This window comes from Dendrobates tinctorius, unplaced genomic scaffold (genome assembly GCF_039654945.1).
Source record: "Dendrobates tinctorius isolate UK_male_01 unplaced genomic scaffold, ASM3965494v1 ptg000024l, whole genome shotgun sequence".
Classification (NCBI taxonomy): domain Eukaryota; kingdom Metazoa; phylum Chordata; class Amphibia; order Anura; family Dendrobatidae; genus Dendrobates; species Dendrobates tinctorius.
Window position 1 is genome coordinate 22,973,575 of NW_027361692.1, and position 17,338 is coordinate 22,990,912.

The 17,338-nt window shown below is 41.8% G+C and overlaps 1 protein-coding gene across 5 annotated transcripts in view; it reads left to right on the plus strand.

The window, feature by feature from the left end:
* KHDRBS2 (KH RNA binding domain containing, signal transduction associated 2) overlaps positions 1-17,338 on the plus strand; it is a 628,563-nt gene that overhangs the window by 319,978 nt on the left and 291,247 nt on the right. For all 5 annotated transcript variants that reach the window (XR_012231038.1, XR_012231037.1, XR_012231039.1 and 2 more), the window contains one exon: positions 11,471-11,617. Coding sequence is in view for 1 of the 5 variants with exons in the window: in XM_073569405.1 (XP_073425506.1) it covers positions 11,471-11,617 (147 nt within the window). In the remaining 4 variants the exon portion in view is untranslated. The remainder of the gene's footprint in view (positions 1-11,470; positions 11,618-17,338) is intronic.

The following is a 17,338-nucleotide window of genomic DNA, read 5'->3' on the forward strand; positions in this document are numbered from 1 at the left end:
CATGGCATGGATATGAAATTTGCAAAGTGGAAAAATAAAAGACATATCACTTATTAATGTGCATTCTTAGGCTAGTTCCACACTAGCGTTACCGGGCGCCACGCACGGCCGCCACTAAGCTCTGCCCCCCGGTCACGCCCCCTCTGGTCAGCTCCTCCTCTGATCGCATGACGCTGCATGCAATCAGCGTACCCTATATTTAGCGTTCGGTGTGCTGGTCGTGCGCTGGTACACTTTTGCCGGCGCTTGCGCCCTTTTGGCGCTGCGCCGAGCGCACAAAAATGCGCCACAGTGCGTTATGTGTGGAGACTGCATCATGTAGCAACATGTTAATTAGCCCAATTGAATGGGGCATATTAACATATACATCTACAGCACATCAAGCTGCATGTCCATGGCAGACGTCCAAGGGTCTTTCTCAGAGTTCTGCTGTGGAATTTACTTAAAGTACAAAAAGGCAACACACCCCTTTTAAAATGCTACGTTTTTGTCATGTAAAAAATCATACCAAGAATAATTTCAGAACATTTTCCACCTTTAAAGTTATCCATAATCTATATGAATAAACAAACTGAAATAATTTTGAGGGTTTTGAGGCGGAGCATAAAAATAAACAATCTAAAATATTGAGCGAACACCTCTCCTATAATTGGGGATCTGCTTGTGTTTATTCATATTTAAACTCATGTTAAATTGTAGTCACTACTACTGCCATCATATAAAGTAATTCTAATTAGCGCCATGTTAAAATGTTAGCTGTTCTGTCAGAAGTTTCCTCAAATTTTCTTAGTTGCATTTTATAGCAAAATCCATGGTCCGTAAATAGCTTACATCGTGAAGATGGTCATCAAGAAGACACCTAAATTTGGCAAAACAGTGACAGTACCTAGAACTAGATGTGCCACAAAAATTAATTAGAAGAAAATTGTTCAGGGAGGCTGCAGCAACATTAAAGGAGCTGCAGCAATTTCTGGCAAGTACTGGTTCTGTAATGCATTTGACAATAATATTCCATATTGTCTGTTTGGCCTGTGGGTTAAGTTGGCCATTCAAAAGCTTTTTCTTTCAAAATTTAGCAGGACAACGACCCTAAGTTTATCTCCAAATCAAAAAAAGTATGTCTTCCCCAGCATACAATCATAGTTTTGGAATACCACAGTCAGAGCCCAGACCAGAATCCAATTGGCAATCTGTGAGATGACTTGAAGAGGGCTGCACATAGGAGAGGCCCCTGGAAAATGACAGATTTAGAGCACAACTGCAAGGAAGAGAGTGCAAAGATTGCCAATCCAGATGTACCATGCTGATAGATTTCTACAAAGTATTAGTTTAAGAGAGTGCATATTTAGCCAGCCACATTATTTTAGTTGTTTATTTTTTACTTTTTCCACCCAAAAAGATTTAATTTTATTTTTCAATTTAATTCAAACGATTATAGGTGACATTAAAGATGGAAAAAGTTTTGAACTGATTTTTCCTGGCATAAATTTTTACATGACAAAAACCTGGCATTTTAACTGAGGTGGGTAGACTTTTTATATACACTGTACATTTCACATTAGTCAGCATGACAGTCAGAGAAGGCAGCATGATTGTAAAGTTATCTATAGCTGTAGAGGAGCTTGAAGTTTCCTTCTAAGGCCAGTTTTACATGTTCAATATTCGCCATGTGAGTATGGACCACAATGTCCCTAGTGGCCACGGATATCCTGTTGAGTTTATGTCAGGACTTCATTGACAAGCAATGGGCCTTTCAGAATTCTATGTGCTTGAAACCAAAACAACACCATTTGGAGAAATTACTCAGATTTTTGGTTGGAGACAATTTTGCAAATTTTCAGCAAAACCGCTGCCATTTTTTACTGTACCCCAGCATTACAGATTCATAATCTATAACTTACAATTACATATATCATACATACAAATGATCCACACATACAATTGTTTAACCAATATACAGTGCCTTGCGAAAGTATTCGGCTCCCTGGAACTTTTCAACCTTTTCCCACATATCATGCATAAAACATAAAGATACCAAATATAAATTTTTGGTGAAGAATCAACAACAAGTGGGACACAATTGTGAAGTTGAACAAAATTTATTGGTTATTTTAAATTTTTGTGGAAATTCAAAAACTGAAAAGTGGGGCGTGCATTATTATTCAGCCCCTTTAACTTAATACTTTGTTGCGCCATCTTTTGCTGCGATTACAGCTGCAAGTCGCTTGGGGTATGTCTCTATCAGTTTTGTACATCGAGAGACTGAAATTCTTGCCCATTCTTCCTTGGCAAACAGCTCGAGCTCAGTGAGGTTTGGTGGAGATCATTTGTGAACAGCAGTTTTCAACTCTTTCCACAGATTCTTGATTGGATTCAGGTCTGGATTTTGACTTGGCCATTCTAACACCTGGGTTCGTTTATTTGTGAACCATTCCATTGTAGATTTTGCTTTATGTTTGGGACCATTGTCTTGTTGGAAGACAAATCTCTGACCCAGTCTCAGGTATTTTGCATACTCCAACAGATCCAACAGATTTTCTTCAAGAATGGTCCTGTATTTGGCTCCATCCATCTTCCCATCAATTTTAACCATCTTCCCTGTCCCTGCTGAAGAAAAGAAGGCCCAAACCATGATGCTGCCACCACTATGTTTGGCAGTGGGGATGGTGTCTTCAGGGTGATGAGCTATGTTGCCTTTACGACAAACATATCATTTGGCATTGTTGCCAAAAAGTTCGATTTTGGTTTCATCTGACCAGAGCACCTTCTTCCACATGTTTGGTGTGTCTCCCAGGTGGCTTGTTGCAAACTTTAAACAGCACTTTTTATGGATATCTTTGAGAAATGGCTTTCTTCTTGCCACTCTTCCATAAAGGCCAGATTTGTGCAGTGTACGACTGATTGTTGTCTTATGGATAGACTGTCCCTCCTCAGCTGTAGATCTCTGCAGTTCATCCAGAGTGATCATGGGCCTCTTGGCTGCATCTCTGATCAGTCTTCTCCTTGTTTGAGGTGAAAGTTTTAGAGGGATGGCTCGGTCTTGATAGATTTGCAGTGGTATGATACTCCTTCCATTTCAATATGATCGCTTGCACAGTGCTCCTTGGGATGTTTAAAGTTTTGGAAATAATTTTGCATCCAAATCCAGCTTTAAACTTCGCTATAACAGTATCACGGACCTACCTGTAGTGTTCCTTGGTCTTCATGATGCTCTCTGTGCTTCAAACAGAACCCTGAGACTATCACAGAGCAGGTGCATTTCTACGGATACTTGATTACATACAGGTGGATTATATTTATCATCATTAGTCATTTAGGACAACATTGGGTCATTCAGAGATCCACTATGAACTTCTGGAAAGTAAAGGGGCTGAATAATATTGCACGCCCCACTTTTCAGTTTTTAAATTTCCACAAAAATTTTAAATAACCAATAAATAGTGTTGAGCGATACCATCCGATATTCAGAAATATTGGATCGGCCCAATACACAAAAATTATCGGGTATCGCCGATTCCGATACCGGAAGTCCCATTCAAGTCAATGGGACAGAAATATAAGAATTAAAAAAAAAACTTTCTTGCCTTGTACATCCTGTTTGGGAGTGGGGAAGAGTGTGGGCGGTGCGTGGGCGGACACTGTGCATGTCTGTGTGTGCGGGCGGGGTCTGTGCAGGCCTCTCGGGGGTCTGTGCCGACTGTTGGGGAGCCTGTGCTGGCTGCCGGTGGTCTGTACGGGCCTCTCGGGGGTATGTGCTGACTGTCGGGGGCCTGTGCCGGCTGCCGGTGGTCTGTACGGGCCTCTCGGGGGTCTGTGCCGACTGTCGGGGGCCTGAGCCAGCTGTCGGTGGTCTGTACGGGCCTCTCGGGGGTCTGTACAGGCCTGTCGGGGGCCTGTGCCGGCTGCCGATGGTCTGTACGGGCCTCTCGGGGGCCTGTGCCGGCTGTCGGTGGTCTGTGCCGGTTGCCGGGGGCTTGTGCCGGCTGCCGGTGGTCTGTGCGGGCCTCTCAGGGGCCTGTGCCGGCTGTCGGTGGTCTGTACCGGCTGCCGGGGGCCTGTTTCGGCTGCTGGTGGTCTGTGCGGGCCTGCTGGGGGTCTTGTGTGTGTGTGCAGGCATCGTCCGATGGGACTACAAGTCCCATCGGGCGATGCCTGCTGCAATGACAGTGATTGATACATTAGCCAATGATGGGACAGTAGTAATCCCATCATCCGACTAATGTGTTGAATGTAAAAAAAAAAAAAAACATACTACATACATACTACATATATACTACATTCATACAACATACATACTGTACATACTACATACATGCTACGTATATACTACATTCATACAACATACATACATGCTACATACATACTACATATATACTACATTCATACAGCATACATACATACTACATACTACATACATGCTACATATATACTACATTCATACAACATACTACATACTACATACATGCTACATATATACTACATTCATACAATATACATACATACTACATACTACGTACATGCTACATATATACTACATTCATACAACATACATACATACTACATACTACATACATGCTACATATATACTACATTCATACAACATACATACTACATACATGCTACATATATACAACATACATACATACTACATACATGCTACATATATACTACACTCACTGGCCACTTTATTAGGTACACCATGCTAGTAACGGGTTGGACCCCCTTTTGCCTTCAGAACTGCCTCAATTCTTCGTGGCAGAGATTCAACAAGGTGCTGGAAGCATTCCTCAGAGATTTTGGACCATATTGACATGATGGCATCACACAGTTGGCGCAGATTTGTCGGCTGCACATCCCTGATGCGAATCTCCCGTTCCACCACATCCCAAAGATGCTCTATTGGATTGAGATCTGGTGACTGAGGAGGCCATTTGAGTACAGTGAACTCATTGTCATGTTCAAGAAACCAATCTGAGATGATTCGAGCTTTATGACATGGCGCATTATCCTGCTGAAAGTAGCCATCAGATGTTGGGTACATTGTGGTCATAAAGGGATGGACATGGTCAGCAACAATACTCAGGTAGGCTGTGGCGTTGCAACGATGCTCAATTGGTACCAAGGGGCCCAAAGAGTGCCAAGAAAAAATTCCCCACACCATGACACCACCACCACCAGCCTGAACCGTTGATACAAGGCAGGATGGATCCATGCTTTCATGTTGTTTACGCCAAATTCTGACCCTACCATCCGAATGTCGCAGCAGAAATCGAGACTCATCAGACCAGGCAACGTTTTTCCAATCTTCTACTGTCCAATTTCGATGAGCTTGTGCAAATTGTAGCCTCAGTTTCCTGTTCTTAGCTGAGAGGAGTGGTACCCGGTGTGGTCTTCTGCTGCTGTAGCCCATCTGCCTCAAAGTTCGACGCACTGTGCGTTCAGAGATGCTCTTCTGCCTACCTTGGTTGTAACGGGTGGCAATTTGAGTCACTGTTGCCTTTCTATCAGCTCGAACCAGTCTGCCCATTCTCCTCTGACCTCTGGCATCAACAAGGCATTTCCGGCCACAGAACTGCCGCTCACTGGATTTTTTTTCTTTTTCGGACCATTCTCTGTAAACCCTAGAGATGGTTGTGCGTGAAAATCCCAGTAGATCCGCAGTTTCTGAAATACTCAGACCAGCCCTTCTGGCACCAACAATCATGCCACGTTCAAAGGCACTCAAATCACCTTTCTTCCCCATACTGATGCTCGGTTTGAACTGCAGGAGATTGTCTTGACCATGTCTACATGCCTAAATGCACTGAGTTGCCGCCATGTGATTGGCTGATTAGAAATTAAGTCTTAACACACAGTTGGACAGGTGTACCTAATAAAGTGGCCAGTGAGTGTATATTCATACAACATACTACATACATACTAGATATATACTACATTCATACAGCATACATACAACATACATACATACTACATACTACATACATGCTACATATATACTACATTCATACAACATACATACATACTACATACTACATACATGCTTCATATATACTACATTCATACAACATACATACATAGTACATACATACTACATACATACATACAACATGCTACAGACATACAACATACATACATACATACATACTGCATACTGCATACATACATAATACTGCATACAATACATTCATACAATACATACATAGACATACAGTACATATAACATAGAGTACATACTCACCATCACTTGTCACTTTGATCCCCGAAGCCAGTGTCATCTGTGGAAAAATATGAAAATAACAAACAAACAATATACTCCCTGATCTGCAGAGATCCACGCGTGTCCCACGCTGATCTCCCGTGGAGAACAGCAGCATTAGCTGATGCGACCGCTCTCTATGGGGCTCCAGGAATCCAGTGACAGGAGGTAGGTATCCTTCCGCACTGTATTCCTCCGCCACTGTAAAAAAATAGTCCCTGGTCTCACTTTATGGCAAAAGCTGCTTGGGAACTTTCTCACACAGCAGTGCCAAAAGTGAGACTAGGGACTATTTTTTTTCCAGTGGCGGAGGAATACAGTGCTGAAGGATACCTACCTCCCGTCATTGGATTATTGAAGCCCCTAGAGAGCGGTCGCATCAGCTGATGCTGCTGTTCTCCACGGGAGATCGGCATGGGACCCTCGTGGATTTCCGTGGATCAGGGAGTATATGGCTTGTTTGTTATTTTCATATTTTTTCATAGATGACACTGGCTTCGGGGATCAAAGTGACAAGTGATGGTGAGTATGTTCTCTATGTTATATGTACTGTATGTCTATGTATGTATTGTATGAATGCATTGTATGCAGTATGTATGCAGTATGTATGCAGTATGTAGTATTTATGTATGTTGTATGTCTGTAGCATGTTGTATGCATGTATGTATGTAGTATGCATGTAGTATGTACTATGTATGTATGTTGTATGAATGTAGTATATATGAAGCATGTATGTAGTATGTATGTATGTTGTATGAATGTAGTATATATGTAGCATGTATGTAGTATGTATGTTGTATGAATGTAGTATACATGTAGTATGTACAGTTGTGGCCAAAAGTATTGACACCCATGCAATTCTGTCAGATAATACTCAGTTTCTTCCTGAAAATGATTGCAAACACAAATTCTTTGGTATTATTATCTTCATTTAATTTGTCTTAAATGAAAAAACACAAAAAGAATTGTCCTAAAGCCAAATTGGATATAATTCCACACCAAACATAAAAAAGAGGGTGGACAAAAGTATTGGCACTGTTCGAAAAATCATGTGATGCTTCTCTAATTTGTGCAATTAACAGCACCTGTAACTTACCTGTGGCACCTAACAGGTGTTGGCAATAACAAAATCACACTTGCAGCCAGTTGACATGGATTAAAGTTGACTCAACCTCTGTCCTGTGTCCTTGTGTGTACCACATTGAGCATGGAGAAAAGAAAGAAGACCAAAGAACTGTCTGAGGACTTGAGAAACCAAATTGTGAGGAAGCATGAGCAATATCAAGGCTACAAGTCCATCTCCAAAGACCTGAATGTTCCTGTGTCTACTGTGCGCAGTGTCATCAAGAAGTTTAAAGCCCATAGCACTGTGGCTAACCTCCCTAGATGTGGACGGAAAAGAAAAATTGACAAGAGATTTCAACGCAAGATTGTGCGGATGTTGGATAAAGAATCTCGATTAACATCCAAACAAGTTCAAGCTGCCCTGCAGTCCGAGGGTACAACAGTGTAAACCCGTACTATCCGTTGGCACCTGAATAAAAAGGGACTGTATGGTAGGAGACCTAGGAAGATCCCACTTCTTACCCCGAGACATAAAAAAGCCAGGCAGGAGTTTGCCAAAACTTACCTGAAAAAGCCTAAAACGTTTTGGAAGAATGTTCTCTGGTCAGATGAGACAAAAGTAGAGCTTTTTGGGCAAAGGCATCAACATAGAGTTTACAGGAGAAAAAAGAGGCATTCAAAGAAAAGAACACGGTCCCTACAGTCAAACATGGCGGAGGTTCCCTGATATTTTGGGGTTGCTTCGCTGCCTTTGGCACTGGACTGCTTGACCGTGTGCATGGCATTATGAAGAAAGAAGACTACCAACAAATTTTGCAGCATAATGTAGGGCCCAGTGTGAGAAAGCTGGGTCTCCCTCAGGTGGTCAGCAATGAGTCCAGACCTGAATCCCATAGAACACCTGTGGAGAGATCTAAAAATGGCAGTTTGGAGAAGGCACCCTTCAAATATCAGGGACCAGGAGCAGTTTGCCAAAGAAGAATGGTCTAAAATTCCAGCAGAGCATTGTAAGAAACTCATTGATGGTTACCGGAAATGGTTGGTCGCAGTTATTTTGGCTAAAGGTTGTGCAACCAAGTATTAGGCTGAGGGTGCCAATACTTTTGTCTGGCCCATTTTTGGAGTTTTGTGTGAAATTATCAATGTTTTGCTTTTTGCTTCATTCTCTATTGTGTTTTTTCATTTAAGACAAATTAAATGAAGATAATAATACCAAAGAATTTGTGTTTGCAGTCATTTTCAGGAAGAAACTGAGTATTATCTGACAGAATTGCAGGGGTGTCAATACTTTTTGCCACAACTGTATGTAGCATGTATGTATGTTGTATGAATGTAGTATATATGTAGCATGTATGTAGTATGTATGTATGTATGTTGTATGAATGTAGCATATATGTAGTATGTATGTATGTATGTTGTATGAATGTAGTATATATGTAGCATGCATGTAGTATGTATGTATGTATGTTGTATGAATGTAGTATATATGTAGCATGTATGTAGTATGTAGTATGTATGTATGTTGTATGAATGTAGTATATATGTAGCATGTATGTAGTATGTATGTATGTTGTATGAATGTAGTATATATGTAGCATGTATGTAGTATGTAGTATATATGTATATTGTATGAACGTAGTATACATGTAGTATGTATGTATGATGTATGAATGTAGTATATATGTAGTATGTATGTAGTATGTATGTATGTTGTATGAATGTAGTATGTATGTAGCATTTATGTAGTATGTATGTATGTTGTATGAATGTAGTATACATGTAGCATGTATGTAGTATGTAGTATATATGTATGTTGTATGAATGTAGTATATATGTAGCATGTATGTAGTATGTATGTATGTTGTATGAATGTAGTATATATGTAGTATGTATGTAGTATGGGTTTTTTTTAAATTCAACACATTAGCCGGATGATGGGACTAGTACTGTCCCATCATTGGCTAATGTGTCAATCACTGTCATTTTAGCAGGCATCGCCCGATGGGACTTGTAGTCCCATCGGACGATGCCTGCACACATACAAGACCCCCGGCAGGCCCGCACAGACCACCGGCAGCCGACACAGGCCCCCGTAGCTGGCACAGACCACCGGCAGCCGGCACAGGCCCCGGAGGGGCCCGTACAGACCACCGGCAGCCGAAACAGGCCCCTGACAGGCCTGTACAGACCCCCGAGAGGCCCGTACAGACCACCGGCAGCTGGCACAGGCCCCCGAGAGGCCCGTACAGACCACCGGCAGCCGGCACAGCCCCCGACAGGCCTGTACAGACCCCCGAGAGGCCCGTACAGACCACCGGCAGCCGGCACTGACCCCCGACAGTCGGCACAGACCCCCCGCAGTCGGCACAGACCACGCATCATGATGCACACAGACCGCGCATCATGATGACATCATTTCAGCAGCCAATCACAGCCACAACAGTGGCTCATTGCATTATGGGGACTTCCGATTCCAGTATCCGATATTGAAAAAATATTGATACTCGGTATCGGAATTCCGATACAGCGAATATCGGCTGATACCCGATATTTGCAGTATCGGAATGCTCAACACTACCAATAAATTTTGTTCAAATTCACAATTGTGTCCCACTTGTTGTTGATTCTTCACCAAAAATTTACATTTGGTATCTTTATGTTTGAAGTATGATATGTGGGAAAAGGTTGAAAAGTTCCAGGGAGCTGAATACTTTCGCAACACACTGTATCTACAACAAAAGTTGATGTAATTTAATCAGTACTGTAGCAACCACAGCCTAAAATCTTACTAAGGCTGGTCTCACATTAGCGCTTTTTAAGCACACGCACGGCCGGGGGTAGCTCCGCCCCCGAGCCAGCTCTCTGCCCGGTGTGCCCGCCCCTTGCTTGTAGCGCCGCCTCCTAGCGCACAGCGGCGCCTGCGATCGGCGCACCCTATCTTTAGCATAGAGTGCGCAGATCGTGCGCAGGCCGTGCGCTAGTTGCGCTTTGACCTGCGCTGCGCACTTTTGACGGTGCGCCGTGCGCGCCAAAATCAAACTTTTCGGATTTTGGCGCGCACGGCGCACCATCAAAAGTGCGCAGCGCAGGTCAAAGCGCAACTAGCGCACGGTCTGCGCACGATCTGCGCACCCTATGCTAAAGATAGGGTGCGCCGATCGCAGGCGCCGCTGTGCGCTAGGAGGCGGCGCTACAAGCAAGGGGCGGGCACACCGGTCAGAGAGCCGGCTCGGGGGCGGAGCTACCCCCGGCCGTGCGTGCGCTTAAAAAGCGCTAATGTGAAACCAGCCTAAGACCAAAGAATGATAAATTACTTGAATGCAACATTATTTATCTCCTTTTGATTTGGGCTATTATGTACTTAAAAAATCAGCAAGAATTCTGAAAGAGAAATCTTTGTAAAACTTGGAAAATGTGGAAAAGTGCCAATATGTCAGAATACCAATCATTATCTGTTTATTTTATTGATTTTTTTCAATGATTTTACCCCAATGATTTGCCCCCCTGGGCATCCTAACTTGACATCTTTAGACTTTTTTTTACATACCATTATAAACCTAAGTTTCTATACATAGCCCTCAGTCATTATACAACTATAGGGTTCCCAAATAATACACAGTATGCAAAAATTCATCTAGCCCACATAATACTATTATATAATTTCAATCATACCCCATTAAATAATGGCACCGTATGCATCCAAAAAATATTATATGGTCTTAGTTTCACACTTTGCCACCTCCGAAAACCAACCCTGCACAAATGCCGGAGGAATGGATGTTGGCTATCAAATCTATAGCCGGATAACAGACACCCATGACAATGCTATCATCAAGAACAGAGTCAGACACCGGTTATAGGAATTTAGATTTTACAAAACAGATAGAAACCTTGACAAATATATTGTGAAGTAATAATTATCATAAAGCTAATATATATTCTTTCCAGAAGTTCATTGGAGATCATTGCTACTGTCATTTTTATTTGATGGTTACATTTGTTTTAAGACTTTTGGTTTTCATTAAGCACATATTAATTTGAGGCTTTCTACTCACTGCCCACAGCATTCTACTCTCAGCTTGCTTGTATGTCTATACCCTTTTGTTGTAAATCAATGAAAATAAGAGATCTCATTTGTTTAAATGCCAGGAAGAAGAATTAAGGAAGAGTGGAGAGGCAAAATATGCACATTTGAGTGATGAACTCCACGTATTAATTGAAGTATTTGCTCCACCAGGAGAAGCCTATTCACGTATGAGTCATGCCCTGGAAGAGATTAAAAAATTTCTTGTTCCGGTAAGTGTCAGCTATTTGTCAGGTTAATCATTTTAGAAATTCATATCGCTATAACTTACAGTATCTGTGGCAGGACAGTAATAAAGCTGCTACATTTTTATTATATCCAAAATCTTTCTACCACTTTAGTATGAAACTATTAAGAGTCCTGTTCAAGAATCTTCCACTTTGTGATATATTTTTTACATATAGCAAAACCAACATATAGCATAGATTCTATTATATATAATATACTGTACATTTATAAAACATGTTTCAAAAAAATTCTTTCTTTTTTTACTTCTTATTTCTTTCCCCTTTCACTTCTCTTGATAATGAAAAGAGAGAAAATGGAAAGAAAGGCAAGGAAATAAAAGCTTTTTTATTAATAATAATACCTCTATTTTGCTTTTTATCTTATACATTATATGGACAAACATATTGAGACAACAGTTTTAACATATTGAGGTTTTTCATTCAGTCCCGTTGTCACAGATGTATAAAATCCAGCCACTCACTATACAGTATGTCTTACAGACATTTGTGAAAGGTTGGATTGTCCTAATGAGGTTACTGAATTTGTGTGTGGTACTCTAATAGGATGACACTATTGTAAATTATCAGTTCATGAAATTTCTTTCCTCCTAAATATCCAGTGATGAACTATAAGTGGCATTATTAAGTGGAAGTATTAAGAAGCCACGGAAACTCAGCGACTAAGTGGTAAATCACTTAAAGTTAGAGGTCACCAAGTACTGAGCTGCCAATGATTTGTTGACCCAATAAATGCAAAGTTCCAAACCTCAACTGGTAATAATCCCAGCTCAAAAACTGTATTTTAGGAGCTTTATGTGACATGTTTTTTATGGCAAAGCAGCTGCATACAAGCCATATAGCACCAAGAACAGTGACAAGGGTCGGATGAAGTGCTGTAACGCATTCTGCCACTGAACTACAAAGCAGAGGAGACATGTCCTATTGACTGACGAGCTGCACTTCTCTATCAGTCTGGTGGACTAGTGTGGGTTTGGCATGCCAGGCAAGGAGAGGTTCTGAAAAGTTAAGGGACCCATGACCCAAACTATATGTCTTCCCATAAGCTCCCCACAACTCAAAATAAAATCTATACATATATAATCATATTCCACTGTAGTAGCTATCCAACGACATAATATTACCTACATACTAAAACACACTATAAGAAGACCAATATGACAAAAATGAGCAATATATATGGGCCAAATAATGCTGCTACACGATGACCTCTTTCATTGCCATTCCATATTGAATACATAATATTACTAAAGCTCTAGAGATCAACACGGAATGTACTAAGAGCAATGTTATTAGGAATATAAACATGCACTTACCATTACACAAAGGCTGAATTGCACTACCAAAATTTTACTAACTAAAAAAACCCACTAATAAATAAAGATAACACTATTTCCACCATATAGTATTAGTGACCATAAAGTGGTATATACCAGTCCTACCAATCACGTAAGTGATTTCATTAGTTATATAAAGTATAAAGTAGAGACTTAAAGGTTATTTTCTTCTCAACTGAAGTCCTTCACTTTTTCTTGTTTTTTTTCAATCTAGCCCAGACCGGCATGACAATTTCTTCAAGTCACAATTCATCTGTAGGGTTTATAAGATTTTTCTTCTTGTATTTTCAGCACCATAACAGCACATTTTCAGTACTATTCATGTTAGATTTCTCACATTTCCAACACTGTTTGCCAATATTCCCAACCCATACAAATATCTCATTTTGCTCATACACTCACTTGTGTGACAGTGCCTGCAAAGTTTAACATGTTAAAATACCCTAGGTGCCACCTTCAAATAATAACCCCTGAGTGTTCCCTTAAATTAACAATTCCCCTAGAGCCCCTTAAAAAGTAATAATGCCCCAAGTGCCTTCTCAAAATTAATTATGTTCCAAGTGCCTTTTTAAAAAGGAGTAATACCCCAAGTTCAGCCCTTAAAAACTAATAATGCTCCTAATACTCCAATCAAAATTAATGATGCCACCATTTAATATATACTTACCTAATCCATTCCTGATTCCCCATCCTCCGCAGCCTCCATGTCTGCTTTTGACTTGTATAAACAGTGGCCCTGTACAGTCAGTGCAATTCATTGACATTATTGCTTTGCCTTTGCTGAGATGCTGACATTTTGTAAGCCACAGTTCTTTTAAGCTGTGGCATATAAAATGGAGGATGATAAAGCAGGGAGGTTTGGCTCTTTGCTCTATCTCGAGATTGAACTTCATCACAGTTTAAAGTGGTGCTTACTGGAGATTACTGGGAAAGAAGTTTGGAGCCGAAACCTCGGATCTTTGATGCTAGTGATGACACTAATTGTTACCTCCCTAGCTGCACTGTCCTAACTATGGTTTGGTGGAGTAGGAATAATGCAATGTGGTTGTATATCAGGGGATACCCTTTAGTTACAGTGAATGGAAATGTTAATACTTCTGCATGCCAAGACATTTTGACAATTGTCTGCTCCGATCTTTCTGCGTACAATTTAGGGAAGATTTTTACTATTCCAGTTTCACTGTGCTCCAGCACACAACGCAAGGTCCATAAATGCCTAATTGGATGAATTTTTTGTGGAAGAACATGCCTGGTCTGCACAAAGCTATGATCTCAACCCCATTGAACACCTTGTAGATGAACTAGAACAGAGATTGTAAGACAGACCTCCTCATGCAATATCAATATCTTGCCTCACATATGCTCTTCTGTATGAATGTGTAAAAAATTGCACATGCGCCAAGATCTTGTAGAAAGTCTTCCCAGAAATGTGGGAGCTTTCTTAGCTGCAAGGTAGGAATCCTCTAAACATGAAGTCCCTCCCAAAATATTTGTACATAAATGTCACATTTCTGGTATGGGTGTATGGAGTAGATTCAGGAGGAGTGCAAGACAACTGACATCTGCTGCTGACAGCTAGGTTGAATCGCTGCTGTTTAACCATTTAAATACCACTGTCAATATCTGATAGAGGCATTTTAATGGAATGATTGCTTAGCACTGTAGAAATCGCAGGTACGCGGGATGCTGTGACGGATAGGAGGCAGAGCAAGGGTTAACAAGTTTAATATATGGGGGAATACTCTACGCAGGGAGGTAAAGTGTTAAACTTTATAAATGGAAAAGAGTATTGTAAGTAGAAGAATGACGGTTCAGATAACAGCAGTTCTTGTGAAGCACTTGTGTCAGGAGTTCCCCCAACTGTAGCTCCTGCTGAGAACTCAATGGCGCTGGCAACGGCTGGTGTGGTGTCTTTTCCAGAAAAGTCCTGTGGGTATCAATGCCCCAGGTTCTGGCGGCAATGGTCGGTTTCCGGTACCTTCCACTGGGCCTAGTGCATAAACTGCAGTGGCTAACAGGGGTACAGGCCACAGTCCTGTAAGAGCCCAACGTGGCTCTGCAACCACATTCACTGGTGAAGTCAGGTCTCAAGTGTCTGGGCGAATATTCGCTGGCAACGTCAGGGCGCAAGTGTCAGTCTCGTATGTGGTCACTCTTATGTGGCACGTGTACTGTACTCACGGACATGGATCATATGGCACCTTGTTCTCTGGTCGCTACTGAGCATGCTGCACTTTCCTCTCCTTGCTGCACACTGCCTGTTTGTACCAAGACTGAAGCGCCGACAACCACTGGTGTGCTGCTTCTCTCTGGTAGTCACCGGCACACTGCACCTTCTCTCTGTAGTCACCAGTCACACACTGCCCGTTCCTCTCCCTCTCTGGTCCCCGCTGCTGGCAGCAGGAAATGGCAGATGCTGGCCTGCACAATGCTGGTGCTCCCAGGTCGGAGCACTTCTCTCTCTGGCTGCTGCTGCGCACACCTGGCTCTGCAGTCTCTGCAATGGTCCCTCTTACAGGACTGGGCTGTGGCACTCCCGGAACTCCTCAGTGCAGCAGTCACTCTGCAGACATCAGAGGTCCCTGTCAGTGCAGCCTGTCGTGGCGTCAGTGCTCTGTGGTGGGGCAGGGGAAGCAGAGTGCGCTGCCCACTATCTCTGCGCGCTTCTCTGCATTCGCACCAAACTAACCTGCGCATGCTTTTCCTTTTTATGCCCCCGCTGCTGCATGCACTTTCCCCTCTTCCCCTCTCACTCCCTGCCTTCCTGGGCCAGCAGGAAGGTCTGACTCACTAGCGCTTCCCCCAGGCAATAGGGGAAGGTCCAGCTCAGTCAGGCTTCCCCCTGGGAACAGGGGATGCAGCCTTTTCAGTTCCGGACCCGGCATGTCGGTACCCAATGTCTCGTCCTCCTTACACTACAAGAGTTTCGATACCCATCCACCCTTCCTTCCTGGGGAGTTGACAGTTTACCTTGTCAGCCAAAGGCCTAAGTTTAGACCCTGCATTGCTGCTATTATGGTGCAAATATGAAGCCTTCATGAAAGCATGAGTTCAGCATTTTATATATACAGTGTATATATATACGAGTATATATGCAGGATGGGCCTTTTATATGGATACACCTAAATAAAATGGGAATGGTTGGTGATATCAACTTCCTGTTGTGGCACATTAGTATATGGTGACCATGGTGGCCATTTTGAAGTCAGCCATTTTGGATCCAACTTTATTTTTTGCAAAGGGAAGAGGGTCACGTGACACATCAAACTTATTGAGAATTTCACAAGAAAAACAATGGTGTGCTTGGTTTTAACATAACTTTATTCTTTCATGAGTTATTTACAAGTTTATGACCACTTATAAAATGTGTTCAAAGTGCTTCCCATTGTGTTGGATTGTCAATGCAACCCTCTTCTACCACTCTTGACACGCTGATAGCAACATCGCAGAAGAAATGTTGAGCCAATGTAACAAGCTACAGTGATTTGATGAGTGAGTTCAATTGATGTCTTAGTTTGACCAATTATTTACTATCTGTTTAGACTATCAGTTCCACATAAGGTAAGAGTGATAACTATAACTGCCATGATTACTACTACTACTAGAAATTAACAATTTTTTTAGTTAAATTGAATTCTCTTTAAATTAAGCAAAATTTCATATTCTCTAAAATCCAGATTTTTTTTTCTAGTTTACTTACTTGCGAACTCAGCAGCAAAATGGTGCCTAGCTGTGGCTTGCATTTTTCTGAACCGTAGAGAGACAGATAAATGGTTAAAAATCAACAATAATACTTACCTCATCACTTACCTGTCCCACACTCTGCTACCCAGTCTTCTACTCCTATTATTTTCCTCTTTCTACATCGCATGCATCTCTTCGGCCTTTTCTGCACAACCAGGCCTCTGACATATGTCCACACAGTGCCGATACGATGTCACGACGCTATGACAGCATGGTGCGCAGAGGCATTTTAGGCCTAGACTTACCAGAAGCCAAGGCCTGGAGTGAAGTAGCAGAAGAAACTGTGTGAGATGGGGGAAAAGAAGAGGCGTAGAGGACTATAGCGTGCTGTGGAGACTGCCAGACAGGTGAACGGTGTGGTATGTTTTTTTTTTACCTCCTTTATATATTATGATCTGGGGTCTAGAGAGACAGGAACATTCCATTTTCAAATAAAATTTATCTGTAAAATGCACGTGATTTGCCAAATACGAATCTCGACAGATCCCCTCATCTCGAACAACTGCTACTACATATGACTGTCTAACATTGAATCTCTGCTTCTTCATGATTTCTTTTTCTGTTCTCTTTTAATAATAATTATACATAAAGAAATCAGAAGTTCTGC